This window comes from Aulostomus chinensis, chromosome 15 (assembly GCF_037954235.1).
Source record: "Aulostomus chinensis isolate RoL2024-O1b breed Wild chromosome 15, RoL_Achi_v1.0, whole genome shotgun sequence".
NCBI classification, from domain to species: Eukaryota; Metazoa; Chordata; class Actinopteri; order Syngnathiformes; family Aulostomidae; genus Aulostomus; species Aulostomus chinensis.
This window is the reverse complement of record NC_141334.1, coordinates 21,915,055-21,939,907: the sequence shown is the minus strand read 5'-3', so window position 1 is coordinate 21,939,907 and position 24,853 is coordinate 21,915,055. Positions and strand designations below refer to the sequence as shown.

At 43.2% G+C, this 24,853-nt stretch overlaps 1 protein-coding gene across 1 annotated transcript; it reads left to right on the top strand.

Annotated features, from left to right (window-relative positions):
• Window positions 1-274: 274 nt before the first annotated feature.
• On the top strand, window positions 275-24,853 carry prdm15 (PR domain containing 15). Its single transcript, XM_086227148.1, has 24 exons — window positions 275-355; window positions 874-916; window positions 1,069-1,162; window positions 3,236-3,389; window positions 5,240-5,392; window positions 5,502-5,610; window positions 5,687-5,743; window positions 5,919-6,119; window positions 6,368-6,556; window positions 7,930-8,024; window positions 8,104-8,191; window positions 8,288-8,455; window positions 9,410-9,504; window positions 9,664-9,795; window positions 10,205-10,348; window positions 10,528-10,691; window positions 11,537-11,616; window positions 12,490-12,609; window positions 12,906-13,037; window positions 13,191-13,274; window positions 17,232-17,407; window positions 17,480-17,560; window positions 17,713-17,934; window positions 23,067-24,853. The coding sequence occupies exons 2-24, from the start codon at window positions 886-888 to the stop codon at window positions 23,613-23,615; spliced, it is 3,318 nt and encodes a 1,105-aa protein (XP_086083274.1). The 5' UTR covers window positions 275-355; window positions 874-885; the 3' UTR covers window positions 23,616-24,853.

The window sequence follows — 24,853 nt, the reverse complement described above, 5'->3', positions numbered from 1 at the left end:
TCACACTCAAGAAAAAACAAAGAAAAATTCAATGAAGACAATATAAACAATAAATATTATCAATAATTAAATGATATAAGACAATTAGGCCCCCGTGATTGATTTAAAATAGTAACATGTATCGTCTTTGAGAGTAAAATATGTTGTTGTGTATTCTCTTGTACTCTCCTTTTTTGTGTAATACCTCAACTACAACATCTAATTGCCCAATTCATGCTTGATTAACTTTAAATATGACTGGCCTACACTTCCCATAATGCAACTTGCACGGCTCGTTTCCGTTCCTGCGCCGTTTCTGGAGCGGATTGGAACCCGGAGTCAGGATTCGATAAATGAGGGGTCCTTCACGGAAAAGGTAACGTGTTTCTGCATAAACCTACGAGAAGCTGCGGGGCAGCTTCCCCGCAGCTTTGTAGCCGTGGTGCACCCGGAGTGTCCAGTCCACTCGGGGCTTTCCGCTGCCGCCTCTTGCGCTGCCTACCGGACGTTGAAGAGCATCGACTCCGGTTTGTTGTTCTGCGTCTCCGGTCCATCCGCCATGCCGACTGTTCTTTGTTACATTTTGTCGAGGACCAGATCGGAGTTAAAACCCGGCTAGAGTTTGGGAACTGTTGAAATCCTGGATCTCGTATGCTACCCGGACTGCATATGCTGACACGCGAGCTCCAACTATCGTTTATACACACGTAATGTTGCCATAGTGGTGGGACTCTACGGTCTGACCATATAGTACAGCTGCACTGTCCCATTATAGCTGGATACAGGCATGGAAGTTAAGTGATTACTTCCCACACTGTCAAGTCTGGTTCTTAATAACAAATTTGTGTGTGATGAACTCGTGTGTGACCTGTCCCGACCCCTCTGTGTCTGCAGGCTGGCAGCATAATGAGTGAACACACACCAGATGAGTTAATCTGTGAGTATGAATGCAGCTCTTTACTGTATAAATGTATAACGATGATATCGTGTGAGTTTGACAGGTGTGTGTGTGTGTGTGTGTGTGTGTGTGTGTGTGTGTGTGTGTGTGTGTGTGTGTGTGTGTGTGTGTGTGTGTGTGGTGAGAGACAGGGTGTGAGGACTGTGGCCAGTACCATGACTCTGAATGTCCTGAGCTGGGACCACTGGTTACCGTCCAGGACTCCTTTGTCCTCAGTCGGGCTAGGTGAGTGAGTATAAGTGCATCATTCTGTCCAGAAACTGTCCAGACCCCAGACTACTGCTAGTGGGAGATGTGTGAACTGATGCTTGACTTCCTTGTGGGGTGGGGGATTGAATAGACAAAACCTTAAAAGTGTGTTTTAATGGATATTATTGGTTTTCACCAAGGCCAGTGTTGGTACAGTCTGGTAAACCAAAGGAATGTGCTGCATTTTCAACATAATATGGGGTTTCTTCAATGTAATCAATCACATAAACCAAAAAAATAATTCAATCATCATATCTGTTTGTCTTCTCATGGCTGAGTCTGAGTGAGACTGATGTTATCGTGACTGAAATAGTTTAACAAATACTAGAAGGTATGTAGAGAAGCGCATACTGGTGCCACGATTCTGATATTTTGACTTATATTGCAATATACTTCATATTTTAAGAACGAATGAATTTACTGTGAAACCCTACTATTATGATAATATGTGATTTTTGTGGGAATCTGTATTAAGCTGTTCTTGTCTGTAGAACATGATGTGTGTGGGGGGGGCATGTCTGCAGCACCATAATATTGAATTGAAAATGATGTTTTGACACTGAAGTAAACTTTAAAAACTATTACACCTCCCTGCTGTACAGGGCTGAACAATGTTAGGAAAAGATCTGAGAACGATTTTTCTGGCAGAAATTGCAATTTGAATTCAGCATATTATTTTCTTTAAATCAAGCTTTTGTGCAATATTCACGATGTGAACAGCAACATTTACAAACATGACAGGAAATTGCAATAATATTTGCTTTCCTGAAATCTTCTCTTCATCACTCATTACAGATTTTTTGTCAAGAAAACCAGCATGTCAACCTTTGATGCTTTTAGACATGAGCACTGACAATGTGACAACATTGCCACTAGCACTAAACAATCTCTCTGTCAATCTCAATCTCAAGTCTTTTTGAATCGACTTTTCACCAGACTTTTTCATCATGCACTCCTCATGCAAATGCCGGTGGTGATCTTTCAAGTGTCTGTATAAGTTGGTTGTGTTTCCGCCTGATGTTGCAACTTAAGTGCGACAGGCTTTGCACAGTAGGCTACCTGTTTCTGGTGCACATCTGCTGCCTCATATCGGAAATACTCCCAAATGACTGATGTACAGCTTTTTTCAGAGATTAAATCCTCCAACTCTGTTCCTGCTTCTGCTGACGCCAGTCCACAACACGAGGAGCAGGTTAATGCTGATAGTTTAGCTTGACCTGTCCACGAGCAGCATGCCTCCTCTGATTCGTGAGCTTGACGGGATGGTAGAGAGATGGCGTGTATGTGTATACAGAGGGCACAACAGATCGTGGGTCAGTCAGGAGTCTTGCTAAAAACCGAGGCTTTGTCTATCACATGATCGCGTTTTCTTGACACAGGTCTGACACAGAATTGTATGGGATCTTCCTTCATTCTACACTTCTCTGCCAAGTTTAGGGATATCACACCCATAGCTAGGGCTGCACGGTGGTGCAGTGGTTAGCACTGTGGCCTCACAGCAAGAATGTTCCGGGTTCGAGTCCCGGCTCGGGCGCGGGATCTTTCTGTGTGGAGTTTGCATGTTCTCCCCGTGCCTGCGTGGGTTCTCTCCGGGTACTCCGGCTTCCTCCCACCGTCCAAAGACATGCAATTTGGGGACTAGGCTGATTGGATTCTCTAAATTGACCGTAGGTATGAATGTGAGTGTGAATGGTTGTTCGTCTCTGTATGTTGGCCCTGCGATGGACTGGCGACCTGTCCAGGGTGTACCCCGCCTCTCGCCCGTTGATGCTGGGACAGGCTCCAGCCCCCCCGCGACCCTTACTAGTAAGGAATAAGCGGAAGATGACGATGGATGGATGGACACCCATAGCTTTTGCATAATCCTACTGACACACAAACGCTACCGAAAACATGGCTCATCTTTGCATGGTAGTGGTTTTGACCTGACTACCACATTTGATGGATAGGTGAATTGCTCTGAATGATTCATTAATAATCATTTATGATTGAGTACAATAATAATTTGCTGATGCAGCTTCAATTATCTTCCTCCGTGTCTTGGATCAGGTCCTCCCTGCCAAACAGCCTGGAGATCAAACAGGTGGCTGATGGGGTTGAGGGGGTATTTGTCCAACGACGGCTGGTAAAGAGGACCCGGTTCGGGCCATTTGAGGCTAAGAGAGTCCCCTTTCTGGAGAAAGAAGGAGTGTTTCCTTTAAAGGTGAATTCTTATAAACCATCACATTAGCCTGTTTTATTTTGTAATGAGGCACCACAACAGGTCTGCAGAGATTCTGCAATGCTGATGTCAAGAACGCCCCTAATGCTCTGCATGCCTACAATGAAACAGACCATGATGGTGTAGTGCCACCCCAGTGTGTGAGTGTTAGTATAAATGTAGGGGATGCACGATGAAATCCGCAGATATTGACATGTTTCATCTTTTCATGTTTTATATTGGTCTGAAATATTAGGTCTCTTCCTCTATCTTTGCCATCTGTTTTTTTATGATGAGGAAAAAATGCAGAAAATTTCTGATTTATAATCTTTTGGTAAAAATTTAAATGTAACTTTTACACACTTACAGTGTTTACACGTGTTTTCAATGTGCAGAAGGTGAATATCAACCTTTTTTTATACAGATAATATTGACATCGGTACATATGAGCAATGGACCAAATCGCATGTAAATTATCTTTGTATTGGCAAGAAAATCTAATATTATCCATCCCTAGTCAGTGTCTGATGTGTTGCCTTCCCACTATGTTAAATCTCTCTTTTACACCACTGTTAATGACCTCTTCAGCTGGCATCAGGCTGCACGCACACCAATTTTGGCACTGTGGTAATTCAAATCAAAATCAAATCAAAATCAAATCAAATCAAATCAAATCAAAAGCCTTTATTGTCATTGCATGGCATACAATGAAATTTGAGTGCAACTCCCTTTGATGCACTTTAACAGAAGACAAGTACAACAGTCATAAAAATAGAAATATTGAGAAAAAACTATACCACACACATAGGGCGGCATGGTGCAGCAGTGGTTGGCACTGTCCCTTCACAGCAAGTTCCGGGTTCAACACGGGATGGGGTCTTTCTGTGTGGAGTTTGTGTGTTCTCCCTGTACCTGCGTGGGTTCTCTCTGGGTACTCCGGCTTCCTCCCACAGTCCAATGACATCAAGAGGGGACAAGGTTAATTGGATACTCTAAATGACCATAAGCGTGGCTGTGAATGTGAATGGTTGTCTGTCTCTATGTGTTGGCCCTGCGATGGACTGGCAACCTGTCCAGGGGGAACTCTGCCTCTCGCCCGAAGGCTGCTGGGATAGGCTCCAGCCCCACGCGACCCTTAACAGGAAAAGTGAAAGAAAATGTCACCATGTGGCCCATTGTATGTAGTGAACTGTAATCCTCCCAATCCTGACTGTCCCTGACTGACAGTAATATCATAGCCAACCACCATAAAACAGCAAATGAGATGAGAAGAAGAAGGTTCATAACCCCTGATAGAGACCGCTTCCTCTATTTTCTCTCCTCATACTCAACAAACGGACTTAAATTGAAGGAATGTGGCTACCTCGCCATTTATCACCATCGACAGCACACCAGATGATGTTGATAATGTTGTCACTTTTGCTCAAGATACTGCAACCTTCAGTTCCATGATTGCTTTCGCGGCATGATGCCAGTTGTTTTTCTAAAATGCTGACTCTTGTTAAACAACCGCCACAGCTAAGACACACGACTTCTGGACATCTTTGCTGCAGCACATAATGGAGTCTGAATCCAATGCAACAGAGGAGCAATGCCCTCTGTGTATTATCAAGAACAACAGTGCAATATTCCAGGTTTGAGTACACCAGGCAAAAGGGGCTGTTACACATTTCTCACCACAAACATTGCAGTTGTGTAGTTGAGATCTAAATCAAGACCGAGTTGAGTACCGAGTAGTTATTACTACATTATTACAAAGTCTTGAGTACTCTTGGTTCATCTTATCCCACAACCACAGGTTTCTATTTTTTTTTCCCATTCTAACCCATCCCCACCCCCACCCTGATGAGCAGATTTTCCAGAAGGATGGCATGGTGGTGTGCTTTGACTCCAGCAGTGAAGATGACTGCAACTGGATGATGCTAGTGCGCCCCGCCACTGACCATAAACACCAGAACCTTACAGCGTATCAGCAGGATGACGAAGTGTATTTCAACACATCCCAGGTGTGTTCCTCCATCCTGAGGGTGTGGGGTTTGGGATGAGCAGCCACTATTTGTTCTTGTCCAGCATGTCTGCAGCTAATTCCATTTGTCTGTACTGCTTGTCATGCAGGATGTGCTCCCAGGAATGGAGCTGAGAGTCTGGTATGGAGCATTCTATGCCAAGAAGATGGAGAAGCCTGTGCTCAAGCCTCCATTCCAGCATCCACCACCTCCACCTGGTAGTACAGAGCCTCAATGTGATGGATCGTTCTTCTTTTCTCTTCTCTGCTCAGAGATTTTTATCCTCTAAAACAGATGTATCTGAGAAAACTGGAGTCCTGCTCCCCCTTGTGGCTGAAGAAAAGGATGATGGTAAGCTCATTTAAAGGTACATCTATTTTTTTAACCAAGTCCAGGATTGTCTCACTTTTTTTCTAACTGTGTCAAACAGGAATTGAGTAATGTTAATTTGTATTTTCACCACTTAAAACATATGTAAGAGAGGAAATTCTGTATCTGATCTCCTTGTTACCTCTGTTGACCACAGGTCAGGTGCAGAGCCATATCGAAAAGTTGACTCCAACAACAGAGATGGCAGTCAACTCATTACATGAGAAGAGCTTGCTCAGCCCCATCAAGGAAGTTCTCCACCCTGCTGCTCAATCTGCCCCCAAGAGAGGGCAGAGCCGGGGGAGGAGAGCCAAGGGATGCCGGCCTGGAGCCACAGATGCCAGCAGCAAAAGCAAAGGTAAGAGAAACCAGCAGCATATGAAGAAGAGGAACAGATAGTTTGTTCCAGGGTTGGATGATAACTATGCTATTGTGGCCACTAGCTTGCAGGGTTTTGTGATGACAAAAAGACAAGATCTACAATATTCAAACATAATATATGAATGAATATATTTATATCCTTTGTGAAAGGTGTTTTGATGAGAAGAGAGCCCCTGTCAACATTTGTATCATTTCCTCACAGTGTTTAATGCCTAATGTGTGCAGATGTAAAGCCCCCAGTAGAAAGCAAGGAGCTGGAGGCTTCAGAGCAGAGCAACCTGCTAGGGGCTTCTGATAGCATGGTGGTGCTGAAGAGACACAAAGCCAGAGAGCACAAGAGGGTGTACCGCTGCTCCCTCTGCAACAAAGTCTTCCAGAACAGCAGCAACCTCAACAGGCACATCCGATCACATGGTATGTCGAGGCGGCCCCTCGCTGTTACGCCAATCAATTAAGTGGATGTTAAAAGTTTGGGTAAACAAGTATGCACATCCAAAAAGTCAACTCTTGGTATAGGACAGAAGCAAAGCAGTTCAGATATGGAAAACAGAATCAGGTACGAAGCCGTTCATTGGACATCAACCAGGAAGAGACACATATTCATACATATGAGTCTTGGAGGGTCACTGGACTTGTCATGTGATCAGTCAAACAATGCTTGACACAAACAAAAATTTGTTGATATACATATCCATATACAAAGACATATACATGCAACTTCCAAATATAAATAAGAAACTCATAAGAATAGAGGTGCCTCTATTGAAGAGGTCCATTTTCTTTTCTTGAACAAACTTCTTTGTCCTTAATATGTCATTAGGATGGGCTACACCTGAGATTTCAGTCATGCGATATTCACGTTGATCTTTCTATTGAAATGGAAGTTGTATACATATTTACAGTATATCAGCACATTTTTATGTTTTTATCAAGCATTGTTTGACTAATAACATGACAGGTTTAGTGACCCCGTGGGAAAAATATATATGTAGTGTTGGGCTAGACCACAGGGCCTTGCTCAACTTTAGCCCGGCGTGTTTGTTGATGGTTGAAGCTGGGAACCTCAAACACGCAGGAGGAGTACAACCAAGAATATTTATTTAACCACTGCAAAATGAATCACCCAAGTTGTACAGAGCTCTGGGTCTGACCCAGTGTTTTATAGAGAGTTAAACAATGTTTCAAATGTAGAGAGCTCTTCCCAGCCGCGGGGCGGTTCCCTCTTCTGATTGGTTGGGCAACTTTTTCATTTCGGTGTATGGTGGTGATGATCTGTTGAGAAGCACAATTATCTTACACAAATACACACACACACACACACACACGTTTCCCCATACCTGCTACTTTGTCTGTTGAAGGTCAAGAGTGCACAACAGTTACGAGTCACGTCCACTCTGCACATTCTGAAGACTGGTTGTACCTCTCTGCGATGAGCTCATCCTCATGTGAACTATCGTTGACTGTAGACAACTTCCGCTTGAGACAAAAAGCATAGACTCTTTGTACTTTATTAATGAATCCTTATACCTTCTTTGTCCGTACAGCCCAAGCAGCTAAGCATATCTAAGCCTGCTACAGCATATGAAAATAATAATTTCTAACGGTTCTAAATATCACATAGCATATGAAAATAATAATTTCCAACAGTAGTTGAGTCTCCTCCTGGTTGATGTCTGATGAAGGGCTTTATACCTGAAACATCACATACATATCTTGTGCTATGATGCAATTGAATTGACTGGGTTCACTATCTAGGGTGTGTACCCTGATGATTTCTATCCTGGCAGGTGATAAACTGTTCAAGTGTGATGAATGTGACAAGTTGTTCAGCCGCAAGGAAAGTCTGAAGCAGCACATCTCATACAAGCACAGCAAGAATGCGGTGGGTAAGACTTCAGAGCCTTGGCCTAAAGCTTTTAGCTTCTCTGTGAGTGTTAATGAGCTTGTTTTGTGCTCACCAGCCTGACCTGGAGTACAAATATCAATGCAACACCTGCGAGAAATCCTTCCGCCTTGAAAATGCCTTAAAGTTCCACAACTGCCGGACAGGTGGGCTTGTCTTCTCCTAAATGTAGTTAGAAGTTTCCGATCACTTTCCTGCCTAATAACACCCAGCGTTTTCATTACATTGTCTCCTTTCTCCAGATGACAAGACATTCCAATGTGATATCTGCTCGCGGTTCTTCTCCACCAACAGCAACCTCTCCAAGCACAAGAAGAAACATGGTGAGAAGCTCTACTCCTGTGAAATCTGCAACAAGATGTTCTACCGCAAAGATGTGATGCAGGAGCACCACAGGAGGCATGGTGTGGGTGAGTTTATACATTTATCTAGACCAGGGGTCTCAAACTGATGCAGTAAAGGGCCTTGTGGCTGCAGGTTTTCATTCCAACTGAACAAAAGCAACACCTGATTCTACTTAAATCAATCAAGCTGTGTCCACACAGCTCATTGGTTGGATCAGGTGTTGCTTTTGCTTGGTTGGAATGAAAACCTGCAGCCACACGGCCCTTTACTGGACCAGTTTGAGACCCCTGATTTAGACCATTCATGAGACATCTAGGAGATGTATCATTATTCAACCTTAAATAAGAGTTATATTTCAGTCCTGCTACGTGGATGGTCTTTGGAAAGTGAGGGCATTCTCCTTGTGCACCTATTTTATGGTGGCTAAAGGGGCAGCTGTGCAAACAAGCTTAATGAAGGGATAATAGATTAGTGTATTAGTTATTAAATGCACTAATACTCCAAGCTGAGCGGTCTCAGTTAAGTATAATATTGTTTCTACTGGAAAATCATGTTTTGCAGACAGAGTCAGAAAATATCAGTCAGTGAAATGACTAGTAATATAAATAATAGCTGAAGCTTTTCATTGTCGGAAATCTGTATTTCATGTCCTAAATATATCTGGATATAATTTTTACTCTGTGACAGCCATTTATATCGCAGGGTCTCAGCTACTTAATGCAGAACAGAGGAGGGAACAATATTTATCTGCTTGTCTGTCTCTGGCAAAACAAATAAGCATAAGCATAAGCATTTCTCTGAAAGTTGCCCTGTTTCTTTTTAATAAAAAAGGTGTATCACCGTGAATTCTTACACATGAAATAATGAATACACTTTTATCAAATAAAATCTGAATATGGTTATGAAGTATAATACATAAATCACCAAACTATGAGACAGCGATATGATCAAACTACAACTTCAGATGCACATCTCTGCTGTAGGGTCTTTAAAGCTGAAATAAACAAACTCTTCAATAGGACCAAAGCACATGAAGAGAGAGGAGCTGGAAGCCAATGGAGAAGAAGGGACCAAGTACAGGAAGGAGCCTTCGCCGTGTCCCATCTGTGGCAAGGTGAATGCTCCGTCTACACATGAGCAACATAAGCAGCAAGCAGCAGCAACTTCTGAGGAAGAAAATGTAGTGTGTGTGTGCGCGCGCGTGTGTGTGTGTGTGTGTGTGTGTGTGTGTGTGTGTGTGTGTGTGTGTGTGTGTATTTGTCTCTGCGAATAGGTGTTCTCCTGCAGGAGTAACATGAACAAACATCTGCTGACTCATGGTGATAAGAAATACACATGTGAGATCTGCGGTCGCAAGTTCTTCCGCGTGGATGTCCTTCGGGATCACATCCATGTCCACTTCAAGGTGAGACAGTGCAGATGGAAGGAAATGCTCCACTGAACAACCTAATGTTTTGTAAATTCTTTGACCATTGTAGCAGAAAATCAGAAAACATTTACTTAGATTTGAAGATGATCAAATCCATGCCATGCCATGCCAATCCATCAATTCCATTTCCATCACCCTTCATTTCTTTTAGCTTAGATACACCATCTGCACCATAGCTATAACTTTAAAGCATCAAAATAATAATTTATTCATTTATTTACAATGTTTAAAACAACGTGTAACATCTGCATGATCTGCATCTGTATGCCAATCTGGCTCCATAACTGCTGGACGTGTAAGGAAGTCAGAATTTGCTAACAAGGCTTGTTCACTACTGATGTCAGCTGTAAAATAACCAGTTAATGTGGTTATTTTGTTGCTCAAGGACATAGCCTTAATGGATGAGCAGGAGAGAGAGGACTTTATTAAGAAGATAGGCATTTCAGCGGGCGATAGCGATGAAAAGGATGACTATGATGAAGAGGAAGACGACCCCGAGCACCACAAATATAACTGCAAAAAATGTCAGGTAAACTAAGAACACACTCTTTGCATTCATCTTTTAATGATGTTCCATCAGTTCCAGTTAATTATGGTTGTTGCTTAGTCGTGCTGTCAAGCATCACATCAATTATCAATACATCTATAAGGTCCTCTGACATCTATGGTGACAAGCATGAGGGGTCATGTAACCGTCTGTATCTCCAGCTGTCATTTGCAAAGGGCAGAGAGTACCTGAAGCACATTATGGAGCAGCACAAGGAGCGTGGCTATGGCTGTGGGATCTGCAACCGCCGCTTCGCACTGAAGGCAACGTACAATGCCCACTTGGTCATCCACAGAGAGCAGCTACCTGACCCTGCTGTGCAGAAGTATATCAGCATTTATTTTTGTTTAGACTTCCTGGTCATGGTGATGGAGATACTGGATAAGGATAGAGACACTATGTCTCTATCATAGTGTCTATCCATATCCAATATCTTGACTAGGCTCTGGTTGTCAAACATATGTGTGATAGATCATGCTTTCACTGAAGCACTATTTCTGTTTGCCTTAAACAAATCAATACAGATCACAATAGAGGTGGATGAATTTTAATATGCAGCTACATTTCTTCATCAGGAATATTTTGTGAATTGAACATGATGAAAATGACAACCATCTTATAAGATTTGTTCTATCACATCTTGTGGTGGGGATGTCACATTTTTGCAGGTTAACAGAGTAATCAGCATCCTCCATTCCCTAAGCAAAAGCCAATGGGATTTCTTTTTGTATTTGTTTTGTATGTGTATCAGCTTTGTGATGTACGCAAACCTATGACTTACACTTTTTGTTCAGCAGGATCATCTCCACAAATGAACACTACTTTTATGATTTTTGAAGTGTTAATGCAATTGTTAAAAGTGCAAAGCTAACAGTATGCTATGAAAAAAAGAACACCATGGACACAATGCCACCACAAATTTTGGTAGCTTGATGCGTAATATCCACAACAACTTCTTTAGTCTCAACCAATTTTAAGATGCAAAAAATGCAAAAAAGTTTCTAAATTTAAATGGCTTCAGCTCAAGTCCAGCATTTACTTCTCTTAATGAACGGAAGTCAAGAAGTAGAAGAGCTGGAGCCTCTGTAGAATAGAACTGTTATTAAAAAGAAATGGGTTAATTTAATATTCTAACCTTGACGCTGTGACATTGGCTGATGTGTCCTAAAGGTACATCCACCCATGTGAGGTTTGTGGAAGAATCTTCAACAGTATTGGTAACCTGGAAAGACACAAGATCATTCACACTGGTGAGCAGCAGCCAGGTCTCCATGTTCCTAATCCATTTTGATTTGTTCTCAAAGACACCAAAAACAGAGTCATAGTGTTTGTCTCAGTTTTCTGGCAGTGAGAGTTAGCACAGACAACTCCTGATATAAGGTTACGTTAGGCTTCAGCGTTACTGTTCTACACACTTTTCAACCACTTGTCCTATCACAGTTTAGAAGGGACAGGACAAATACAACAAACACCAACTATCACTTTACATGTAGCTGTGCTGAACCGGACAACTGAGATGCCCACTAAATCTCATTAACCCTCAAGGCGCATCTGTCTTCTTTTCCTCTATGGTCTTTATTTCACCCAGAGGTAGGAGAGGAAGAAGTACTTTTTGCTGACATTTTTACCCCTATATGCCGTATCTTAGTAACGAAACACTGCACCTTCAGAGTGATCTCAAACATTCCCAGGTAGGAAATTACTGGAGTACCCAGGATTGTGAGCTGGAGAAGATTCTTTGGTAGACAAAAAGGCCTGAAATGGTGGATTAATTGTTTTACTGTCAGGCATTCTCCATGAAATGGCTCGCTTCACTATCAGAATTCTAGCTGTTGTTTTTGAAAGTCTGGAATAGCCACAGAATTAACCATCCAAATTCATTTTAGAAGATGTCTAGCAGGAAATAGCCGGCTTTGCCAGCACTGGTCCCTGGCAGTATGGATCTTCCCAGGAGTGCAGGAATGTTACCATAGAAAAGAACTCTTTACAGTGCAGAAATTTACTTGGCTGTGATGACCCTAAGGATAGTAATATAAATGAATAATCTGTACTTCTCTGTAATACTGTGTGTGTGTGTGTGTGTGTGTGTGTGTGTGTGTGTGTGTGTGTGTGTGATCACCTAGGAGTGAAGAGCCACAGCTGTGATAAGTGTGGCAAATCATTCGCAAGGAAGGACATGCTAAAGGAGCACCTCCGGGTTCATGATGACATCCGAGACTTCTTGTGTGCTGAGTGCGGAAAAGGTTGGTTCCAATCACATCATCTGAATTTTAACCCTTAAAACATTTAAAAAAAATGGACTGGATCATGTCCTTTGCTACTTTTATATAAAAAAAAAAGTATAAACTTCAGTCATGCTTCTGCCTTGATAAAAGTGTGCATAGTTGAACAAGTTTGATGCCTCCTGATCCAGTAGCAAGAAAATATAAAAGGATTAATTTGCTGTAACATGCAGAAACCGTGTGTGTGTAAAAATTTCGATAGACTCATATTTTTTATTTGTATTGATGCATCATCATAGAAGTGTTTTCATGCCTAGGCATGAAGACCAAACATGCTCTGAGACACCACATGAAGCTTCACAAGGGCATCAAAGAATATGAGTGCAAGGAGTGTAACCGAAAATTCGCACAGAAAGTCAACATGCTGAAACATTACAAGAGACACACGGGTGAGTAAGATGTCTGTATGAGTGCTAAGGATTCATGAAATGTGTAAAAAAAATAAATTAAAAAACAAAACAAAACCTAGTGTCATTCGCCATGCCAACCTCCCAGATCAGGGTGTTTTCACTGTGTGTGTCCTTTCATGTGACTACCTGCAGGTATAAAGGACTTCATGTGTGAGCTGTGTGGAAAGACATTCAGTGAGAGGACAACTCTGGAGACACACAAGCTCATCCACACAGGCAAGTGTCTGACTGCTCATCTTACTTTTAACAAGGATAGTTTCTTCAAAATTATGGATTGGTGATTGATAACAAAAATATGTGACACATGACAATAAAAATGGGGAGATGCAGTAACCCAAATATAAGGCGACAATATACAACAACAACTACAAAAACATCGACAAGAAATTTTGTTTTTGAATATACTAATTATAAACATTAAAGGGACTTTGTAGGGAACAAGGGGGGAAAATATCAATGAGTTCATTTATTTCATAATTTTGCCCCAGGGACCGAATTTCATTAAGTCCAAAACAACTTCCCTGGTGACTGTATCAACGTTTCCTTGAGTTTGAACCCTAATTGATCCTGATGATTATTTTGGTACCCTGCATGCACCATCCGTGTGTGAGAACGGGTGAATGAGGCAATACAGTAAAGCTCTTTAGACAAATAAGTCAGTTTAGCATTTAAAATACATCAGTAAATTCCAAAATTCATGATTTGAAGTCAGTGGTAATGAAGTATTTATGCATCTTGGTTGGACAGTTACAGAAAAGTGCTTTAACAAGACAATAGAGCAGGGGTCACCAACCTTTTTGTAGCTGAGAGCTACTTCTTGGGTACCAATTAATGTGAAGGGCTACCAGTTTGACACGCACACACACACACACACATATAGAGAGAGAGAGAAAGTATACATACAAAATTTGTTTTTTTTATCTATATATAAAAACCCATTTCATTATATAGATAAATCTGGGACAGGCCTATTGTCCTTTTCAAATTCACACCAATGCAAGTGTGATTAAAAAATGAAAACAAAACGAGTGTGTCGAGCAAACATAATAGGGTCTTCGCCCCGGAGGACCTCCGGGCTCAGGCCCTAATTAAAGCTGCAAGCAGCGTTGTTAGGGCCTGAGCCCCCGCGTTGCCTTTGGCCGCGTCGTTGACACCGGCCTGAATCCAGTTGTGTATTGGTCAAGTTTGTAGGCCTTGTAGTTTAGGAGTTGGAAGCCTGAGTCTGATCAGAGAGTGAGAGCACAGCTGAGAGCTGGCCCTTTAAGAACCCCTCCCCCACTGCTCTGTCTGTGATCTGTGCTAGAGTGGAGAGCAGAGGAGGATCACCAGAATTGTAGTGTGGAAAAGCTGAATAAGTCGGCATACGTTGGTCTAAAGTGAGACATAATACCATATTTTTGTAGGGATTTTTGTCAGGACTGCAGTGGTGTATTTTTAAAAGCTGTGGTATGTATGGTGTCGACGTGAGAAGCGTTTGTTTGACAGTATGTACCCCGAGACGGTCTCCCCATAGGCTTCCATTGTAAGCGTGAAACGTGTCTCCCCCACTTTGACGGCTTATAAAATCCAAACTGAGTAATTCATATAAAAACCTTTAGCAGCTTTTAATCAGCACAGTTGGGAGAGTAATGTGTGAAAGTTTGGAAGCAATACCATTAATGCCCTAGGAGGAGATAGATTTTGTTCGGGGAGTAAAAAAAGTCCTAATTTTGATAGTTTTGTCCAATTTGTGGACATTCTGTTGTAGATAGGTGAGGGCTCAGAGTGTACGTCTTCATGAGACGAGTCCAACGGTGTTGGTCCCATGTTTGTGGGACATTCGTGGGAGGAGTCAAAGCGCTTCAAATTATAAAAAACTATCTTTTAGTTGTGTGGCTCCGTCGGTGGTTCTATTGACTTTTGTGTTGTTGCTTTTTTTTTTATTAGTGAATGTGTGGCCAGATCGGACAAGTGTGCCGAATTTCAGCGAATTTCATGCATGTTCAGGGGGTGAAATTAGATTATGCTCATTATGCGCATATTGCGCGCACTCATTGACAGCAAGAACAGTCTAGTACCAGGTTTTGAATCGGCATGTATGTGGAAAAACAGCTCTGGGCCGTCTGGCTGAGCTGCCTCATGGGTGTTGGGGGGGGGGGTGCTGGGACACTGTTCAGTGTGTGTTTTTAGTGCTGCTAATGTGTTGCTCTGCTTAGCAAACTTAATAGGGTCTTTGCCTGAAGTACCTTCAGGCTCAGGCCCTAAAAATTAGATGCAGCTCACTGGTGAGTAGCGCGATGGTGAGCTATTTTTAGATCAGGCCCACAGGTGACTCATGTGGTCCTTGTGGGTGACCTGATGCCCGTGGGCACCATGTTGGTGACCCCTGCTATAGAGATTGTACGTTACAAGTTCCATCCATCCATCCATCCATCCATTTTCTCCCACTTTACCCTTTAAGGGTCACGTGGGGCTGGAGCCTATCCCAGAAGCCTTCGGGCTAGAGGCAGTGTTCTCCCTGGACAGGTTGCCAGTCCATCGCAGGGCCAACACATATAGACAGACAACCATTCACATTCACAGCACACCTACGATCAGTGTAGAGTATTCAATTAGCCTGGTCTCCATTTGCATGTCTTTGGACTGTGGGAGGAGCCAGAGTCCCCGGAGAGAACCCACTTAGGTACAGGGAGAACATGAAACTCCACACAGAAACATCCCGTGCGTGAGCTGGGGCTCGAACCCAGAACCTTCTTGCTGTGAGGCGACAGTGCTAACCACCTCCGTGCCACCACATTAGAAGTAATTGCGGTGAAAACAGAAGACTTGCAAAGCTAGTTGTGGCGACATTGAAGGCATGCCTGTGGTGCAGTTTGTTCATAGCATGATAGCTAGCAAGTGGATTTTCAATTTTAAAAAGTTGTAATGTCCCAGTCTAGGGGAGCTTAGAACACAACATGAAAAGGCCCCATCTTCCCTAAGTAGCCACAAGCGATGAGTGGTTTGTGTACCAATTTTAAAAAAAAAGGTTTATTTACAGGTATAGATCAGGTTACAAAACTAAGGAATATGCTTCAAGGTGGATCAAGGCCAAAATATCAAACAAAAGGATTCCTGTCTTGGAAGTATGACTGACGTAATCAAAATGAGAAAACAAAGACAAAAACTTACCTCCCTAGCTAACATGATAGGAGAAAACAGGATTAACAAAACTGGCAGACCACCCTAAATTTGAAAAAGAACAAAGGAAACTACTTTCAACACCAGTTGGGAGAGGAGGAGGATTAGAATGCCTGCTGCCATCTGCTGTCAGAAACCTGCTATATAAAGGGCCGGGGTGGCAAACTGCAGCCTATCATGGGCACGGGCATGAAACGAAACCACTAATGATGTTCTGGCTCTGGCACACACCTATTTGCATATGGGATTGAAGACGAAAACAACACAAGGCACACAGAATCAGCAGACGGACTAATAAAAATGACCACAGTCATAACCAAGTGGTGTTCGTTAGTGAATATGATCATGCTAAACATGTTTAAATAAATTTTGGTCGAAGGGAACCCATGGAAATGCTAACCTCTGGGTTAGCCTATGAAGACCTCATCTCTGTAGCACTCCGTGAGAGTTTGTAACTCTAGTATTCAGTCGATTGTTATCCAACTGCCTCGGGGTAAAACCAAACAGAAACACATGATGTTGACATAAGCAACTGAAACAGTCCAGTTGACTATGACAGCATTTAAGAGGTAGTCAAAAGTCTTCCCTTTGACACAATAATGCTGTGCAAAAAACAACGACTTGGGCACGGGATCTTTCTGCTCTTTCTGTGTGGAGTTTGCATGTTCTCCCTGTGCCTGTGTGGGTTCTCTCTGAGTACTCCAGCTTCTTCCCACCGTCCAAAGACATGCAGTAGGGGACGAGGCTAATTGGATACTCTAAATTGACAGTAGGTATGACTGTGAGTATGAATGGTTGTTTGTCTATATATGTTGGTCTTGCGATGGACTGGCGACCTTTCCAGGGTGTACCCCGCCTCTCGCCCGTAGCCACTGGGATAGGCTCCGCCCCCCGCGTCCCTTAATAGGAATAAGTGGAAGAAAATGGATGGATAGATGGATGGATAGGTTAGAACTGTAACAACCCCCCCTTGTGTTAAACATAGTTAACATGCTGGACTATCTCTCTCTGTAGTGGGAAAGACATGGACATGTGCCACTTGCGATAAGAAGTACTTGACTGAGTACATGCTGCAGAAGCACGTTCACCTCACCCATGAGAAGGTGGAGGCCCAGTCATGTCACCTGTGTGGGACCAAGGTGTCCACCCGTGCCTCCATGAACCGTCACCTGCGCCGCAAACACCCTGAAGTGAGTTGAGATGGTCTTGAACTTGTAACCTCAGGCCAGGAGAGTGTTTGACAGGTCGCTTCTCTCCTGTAGGTGGTGTCTGTGAGAATCGATGAGTTTGATGATCTGCAGGAAACCTCAACAGCCAATGACTCATCTATCAGCATTGTGCAAGTGAGACATACACACACACACACACTGTGGCTACACATCAATGACGCAGGAGCTTTAACTTGCACACTGTATCTCCATCTAGTGTTGAGTGTGACATGACAAATGATTTCGAGTGACTGACACTTTCTGACTCTTCATGACACCACCCCCAGCCAAGCCTGACCCTGGAGAAAGACACTGTGTCTCAGGAGAGACCCAGCCGACCACCTCGCCAACTCAAAAAGAAGCCCAGGGTTCTGGCTGAGACAGAGCTCTCTGAGTCAGACGAGTATGTGGATTTCCCAGAGCCCAGGCCCGAATCCATGTTGGAGTATAGCACTGTCATTGTGGGTGAAGAGACGGAGACAAGCTCTGCGGTGCAGAGTATCCAGCAGGTAGATCTTGCAGATCCTCAAACAAGTTTTTTTGTGGAAATGATACGTCTAATTTCAGGTTTGACCACAAGTCACAGGTCTAGCGGTGGTGCAGTGGTTAGCACTGTCGCCTCACAGCAAGAAGGTTCTGGGTTCGAGTCCCACCTCGGGCACGGGATATTTCTGTTTGGAGTTTGCATGTTCTCCCCGTGCCTGCGTGGTTCTCTCCGGGTACTCCGGCTTCTTCCCCATGTCCTCAGCCAGAAAAAGGTGGTGCTGATTCTCATCCCAACCGCTTCACATTCAGCTGCGAACTGTCCCAGCAAGAGTTGGAGGTCGTGGCCTGATGGAGCTAAGAGGACCACGTCATCCGCAAAAAGCAGAGACAACATCCTCCCGCCACCAAACTCGACCCCCTCCACCACCCAGCTGTGCCTACAAATTCTGTCCATAAACATTATGAACAGAACCAGTGACAAAGGGCAGCCTTGGTAGAGTCCAGCCCTCACCGGGAACAAGTCCGACTTACTGCCGGCAACGCGGACCAGACTCTCACTCCTCTGGTAGAAAGACTGAACCGCCCTTTGTAAGGGGCCATCCACCCCATACTCCCGGAGCACCCCCCACAGGGTGCTCCTGCTCCACAGTCATAAGCCTTCTCCAGATCCACAAAACACATGTGGACTCCCATCCCATCCAACCGTCATTCGTGAACAAGAATCCGAGATAATTAAACTCCCCCAACTGAAGCAGGACCTCCAACTCAAGCCAGAGTGGGCAGGCCCCCCTTTTCCAGCTGAGGACCACGGCCTCAGACTTGGAGTGGCTGATTCTCATCTTGGCCGTTTCACATTAGGCTGCGAACTGCCCGAGCAAGAGCTAGAGGTTGTGGTTTGAAGGAGCTAAGAGGACCAAATTGTCTGCAAAAAGCAGAGACGACATCCTCCCGCCACTAAAATTGACACCCTAGATCACCTGGCTGCACCTAGAAAATCTGTCTTGGCCTGCCGGGTCGGCGCGGCATCCTCCCCTGCCACCTGATCCAACTCACCACCAGATGGTGATCAGTTGACAGCTCAGCTCCTCTGTTCACCCGAGTGTCCAGAACATGCGGTCGCATGTCCAATAACTGCACTCCACTCGGGTTCGGGTCGGGCCTGCCACTCCATTCCATGCAATTACGTTTGGTTATAAAAACTTCAAAAGAGACAGCACCAACAAAAAGAAGTACAGACTGCGAAGTCTGTGGTTTCAAAATTAAGGATACTGGATCAACCACATCAAATTTTATCAGGCACCTGAAAACTCACCCAGGTCTGTACGTTAAGTCACGTTACTGCATATGGACGGTTGGCAAACGTATTTAGCTGAGCATCAGCTATGTGATGTTAACTTAGTTTGCTACTAGCTTTGTAACTGAATATTTGAAAAGATGAATTGAGTGTTAATTTGCTTGTCACACTTGTTTGCATTGAGTGGCGTTGACATGACGTTGAAAAAAAGTACGTTATGTTCCGCTGCCACCATCTGCTGGCTGATGTTAAACATTGAAAAATACATAGTTATACTGTCAGCTTACGGGCAGTTTACAGGTTTATTGTTGAAGAAAAGATGTCATTAGAGACCCAGTGACATGAGACTTTTATTTTTTTAGAGACTTGAGACTTGACTTGGACTCGTGACCAAGACTTGAGACTTGGACTCTCTCTCTCTCTCTCGCTCTCTCTCTCTCTCTCTCTCTCTCTCTCTCTCTCTATATATATATCTATATATAGATATAGATAGATATAGATATAGATATATATATATATATATATATATAGATATATATATAGAGATAGATAGATATAGATAGATAGATATAGATAGATAGATATAGATATATATATAGATAGATAGATATATATAGATATAGATTTATCTATATCTATATCTATATATATATACGGTGGTTAGCACTGTCGCCTCACAGCAAGAGGGTTCCGGGTTCGGTGCATGTTCGCCCCGTGCCTGTGAGGGTTCTTTCTGGGTACTCTGGCTTCTTCCCACTGTCCAAAGACATGCAGTTGGGGACTAGGCTAATTGAATACTCTAAATTGACCGTAGGTATGAATGTTAGTGTGAATGGTTGTTTGTCTTTATATGTTGATCTTGCGATGGACTGGCGACCTGTCCAGGGTGTACCCCGCCTCTCGCCCGTAGCCGCTGGGACAGGCTCTGGCCCCCCGCGTCCCTTAATAGGAATAAGTGGAAGAAAATGGATGGATGGATTGATGGATAGGTTAGAACTGTAACAACCCCCCCTTGTGTTAAACATAGTTAACATGCTAGACTATCTCTCTCTGTTGTGGGAAAGACATGGACATGTGCCACTTGCGATAAGAAGTACTTGACTGAGCTTTATATGTTGGCTTTATCTTACCTTACCTTTTTACATGTAAAAAAAAAAAAAAGACAAATGCCTGTCTTTGATGGCTTAAATATCGTTCCAAACACTTGTTACAAAGATTTAATTTGAAAGGCAACACCCCCTATCATCTTAGCAGTGTTGGGCACTTTACTTTGAAAAAGTAATTAGTTATAGTTACTAGTTACTTCTCCCAAAAAGTAACTGAGTTAGTAACTGAGTTACTCCACTATGAAAGTCACTAGTTACCAGGGAAAGTAACTATTGTGTTACTTTTTTCTTTTAAGTTCAAAAATTTTCCAAAAGATTTTGGATTTTTTTTGTTTGTTTGTTTTTGTTTTTGTTTTTTTGCCTTTGAGGGCTCTGAAGGAGTCTGAATCAACTGTTGACAACGGCAGCATGTTTTCAACAACATAACGGCCTATCAGTTCGTTAAGTTCTATCTGTGTCACAAGTTTTTATGGAGCCGGGCAGAAAAATCCAGCTGTGGCTGTTTGGACAGCGTGGCTTCACGTCCTTCTTTGTTAGCGGAGCTCATGCACCTGGCTTGCTGTCACCCTTAGCGGTGTCAACGGTGTTTCTGGCCACTAGTTTAGTAGAAGCGTGGGACGTCGAGGGGTGTGTCATTAAATTGGAGTTTCTTACATTGGACGTAGACAGCCTCTGTGCTCTCACTCTGGAACGAAATACAAGCTGGGTTTGTGTGTTAACACCCACCCATCTGATGCCTCTGGTTGGCTTAACATGAAATCTTTCTTGATCTGAGCCAATCATCATTACTTAGACGGTTATCTCGCGCCCCCCCCCCCCCCCCCCCCCCACCAAAGGAGAAAAAAACATGCGCATTTGTGGCTTCTGTGTCTGTGTGAGCCGAGTCAGATGACAACTTCAATGAGTAGCTTCAGTCACACATAGTAACGGCATGTTGGTAACAGTAACAGCGTTGTAACGATAGAGAAAGTAATTAGTTAGATTAGCCTTTACTGAAAAAAGTAACACCATTAGTAACAGTTTTTGTTTTAGTGCGTTATTTCCATCATTGCATCTTAGTAAACATAAAGAAGCCTCTCTGACAGTATCAATATTTAAAATGTAATACATTTATTGAAGTAGAATTCATGGTAGGGCTGTTACTGGTGAGCATTACATTGCAGTGTCTAAATAAGTGGTCAGTACGTTTACATTTGTCAGTAATAAGCAGGTTGATCACGAGCGTCATAAAAGTCTCTGGTAAAACATTATTTAAAATGTCGCTCTCCGATGTCCTCTCAACGTGCGTTCACATTTTCTGCCCACCATGAAGTTATAACCTCGACCAGAAATGTTTTTTTCTTCCTCAACACCATAATTTAAAAAGCACACTCCATGTGCTGCTGAAAATAAATGCTGCCGATAATGAGTTTTGTGCGGCAACGAAGCATTATCCTAATTTGCTCTTGTCTTATCTAGTCTGGTAGCATGCAGCTGCCTGAGTGAGCGTAATATGAATTTGAGGCACTGTAACGTTACATCTTCCGTTACATCATTCATGGTGCCGTGACTGACTAGGCTAGTTTAGCAAGGTAGCCAATATTTGAGCTATGTTATTCTAACTCTCTTTAGCTTGCTAACGTTTCATGTCACGCCCTACCGATAATATCAGTGGAGCGCGACAGACACAGCGAGGCATGTCATGGGAACTGGGAAACTTATTAAGTTTGTTTTTTTCACAAAACAGTGATTATAAACTTAGCATTGAGGCAAACTGCGATTTTAATATGCAAGCGCCGTTGGCTTTTCAGTACTGTACACTACTTCACTCTCACTTTGTGGAGTTACTGTGAAGCATGACATGAGGGGAGTCAGAGCGCCCTCTGGATACACAATGAAATCATTATGGTTTACATAAAACCATATTAACGGCATTTTATTACTGAAAAGTATGTGCAAAATCTGTGTCAATCGCCCAGCTTTTGGGCGATTGCCAATTATGCTCTTATGGCTATAATTGCCCAGTTAAACTAACCAGCCAATTAATCGGTCAGGCCCTACTATTTACATAGTAGATTCTCACTGAAGGCATCAAAACTATAACTGAATGCACATGGAATTATGTAGGAAACAAAAAAGTGTGCAAAGACACAGCAGCTGGTACCAAGGATCTCAAATTTGGACTCAGCAGATCAAAACCCAGATTTCTGGCATTTGCATTTTAATGGCTTTCTTCTGGCGACTCCTCCATGACTCAGAATCCAGAAATGTCAGTGCAGCACTGGATGAAAGATACAAGGGTCTGTCAGGAGCCAAGAAACTCACTTACCTTTTATACACACACACACACACACACACACACACTTATTACTAGCAGACACATCACAGGTGAAAATGGTCACCTTGCCATTCCAACCCGTTTGTGTCAACTTGTGTGCATGTTATCAGGCCAAAATCACCAGGTTATGTAAAGTTTTGAACAGGGTCATAGTGGTAGTTTCTGTTGTCATTATGATTTAAAAACAGTAAACACAGTTGTTTGAAAGTAAATAGGTTCACCCAACCACGAATCATGAGTGAAAAAATGTTTTTCTCTTATTTATATTCTCTGAAAAATGGCCAAGAAATCAAAAATCCTGCCAGGGTATGTAAACTAATGAGCACAACTGTATATGTGTGTGAGTGTTTGTGTGTGTGCCTGTTACAAAGAAGTGTCTTAACATGTTGCTCCTGCCGTCATCTTTCTCCTTTAGCTGACTTGATGCTGCTTTTGCAGGTTGTTGTCCTCACTGACCCAAACACTCCAGTGGCCTCCTCCCCCAGCAGCTCCGTGGGGCTGACAAATATCACAGTCACACCCATCACCAGCCCCACCCCCACCCCCACCCCCACCCAGTTCACCAGCCTACAGCCTGTTGCCGTGGGCCACCTAACAGCCAGTGACCGGGCCCTTACACTTGACAACTCCATCCTCACTGTCACCTTTGATGCTGTCAGCGGCTCTGCCATGCTCCACAACCGGCCCACTGAGCTCGTCCCCGAGACAGTGGGTCCTAGCGGAGGTACAGCAACCCAGTCGGTCGCTCACTTCATCAACCTCACCACTTTGGTCAACCCCATGAGCCACCAGCTAGAGGCGCCAACCCTGGCCTGGAGGCCTGTACAGGCAGCGGATGGTGGCCCGGTGGCCCCTGTGGTAGAGGCCGCTCAGGTGGACAGTCAGGAGGCCCAGAGCCAGGGGCCAGAAGCAGGACGAGCCGGCCAGAGCCAAACCCCTACCCCACAGCAGCAGAGCGCCTCGGCTCAGCAGATGTTCAGTTACTAGTTACTGGAAGCGAGACTGGAGGTGCAGGTCACCTCCCACTTAGATGTTGCCATGGAAGAGTTTATCTTATGAACGTGTACAGTCACCCAGATGCCTCTCATGCCACAAGGGAATAACACTTACATCAATTCTTCAGTTTTTTGTTTTTTTTTGGGGGGGGGGGGGGGTTAAAAAAAACTGGCACCTAAACCATTTGATGAAAGATCCTCACTGATTCTCCTCTTGAGCAGTTCCATGTCAAACCAAAGCAACATGCTGAATATAAAATGCCTTACCAGCCTTTTAAAAACCTGCATGTTTAAATACAAAACTGTTGGTGAAAAATTAAATATGACAGCCTGAGAATGAAGAGATTTATGTGACAAGGGATGTTATTTTACAATACAGGAAGCCTTTTGTACTGTTTTTTTTTTAAATACCTCATTAAATTCATCTTCTTTTATTTGTCTTAATATGCGATTAGTGTGTGTGGTGACATAAGCCCTCACATTTGTTTTCTTTCGTATCACAGTACAGATGCCATCTGAATCATGAATAAAGCTACGTCTGTTTGTTTCTGGCTGTTCATAGCAATGTGACCATCTGCTCCAAATTCTGTCAGATCTCGCTCGTGAGCCTCATCATCTTTCTATAAGTCAGCTTCAAGATTTATCTGGAAACACTACATGACTTTTCATTAGAGAAGATGGGGAACAGCATTGTTTCTACAAATTCTCTCAACTGACATTTTTCCCCAAAATATTAAAAACAAGTTGCTCCAAAACCTCCTAAAATATTTCTGCAGTTTAGACAGTAAATTCTCCTGTTTACAAAAAAGGGTGAAACAGTTGAATGTTTCTCTGAAAAAAACATAAATCTCTTTGCCAAAAATAAGTATTGACAGATTGGTGAAAGACAAGAAAAGCTGTCTAAACTCTTTTCATTCTGATCATTTTATTCTCCACAGGATTAAGATGAAATATCATGAGAATATTTAATTACTCTATATCTATTTAATTGTACATGAGGAGTCAAACACTACGTGTGAGAGCCTTTTATGCGTGTGAGTGTGCGCACCCGTGTTTTGGTTCTAAAACCTCTCGCCACTTGGGGTTGTAGTGTTACTGCCACTCAGGCAGGAGTTCGTATATTTGAGGGAGCACTGGGTGCGCGGACAGTATTTCCATCATAGTGTCAAGTTGGGTTTGTCTGTGAATGGGAAATAGACCTAGATCAAAGTGGCATACACTGTTTATTTT

What these genes read in the sequence shown, in the direction of transcription:
- prdm15 (XM_086227148.1), top strand. Translation starts at nt 886, where the DNA reads ATGAGTGAACACACACCAGATGAGTTAATCT. An exon ending in CCTGACCCTGCTGTGCAGAA is followed by an intron (nt 10,692 to 11,536) that starts GTATATCAGCAT and finishes TGTGTCCTAAAG; the next exon opens with GTACATCCACCCATGTGAGG. An exon ending in CATCTATCAGCATTGTGCAA is followed by an intron (nt 17,561 to 17,712) that starts GTGAGACATACA and finishes CACCACCCCCAG; the next exon opens with CCAAGCCTGACCCTGGAGAA.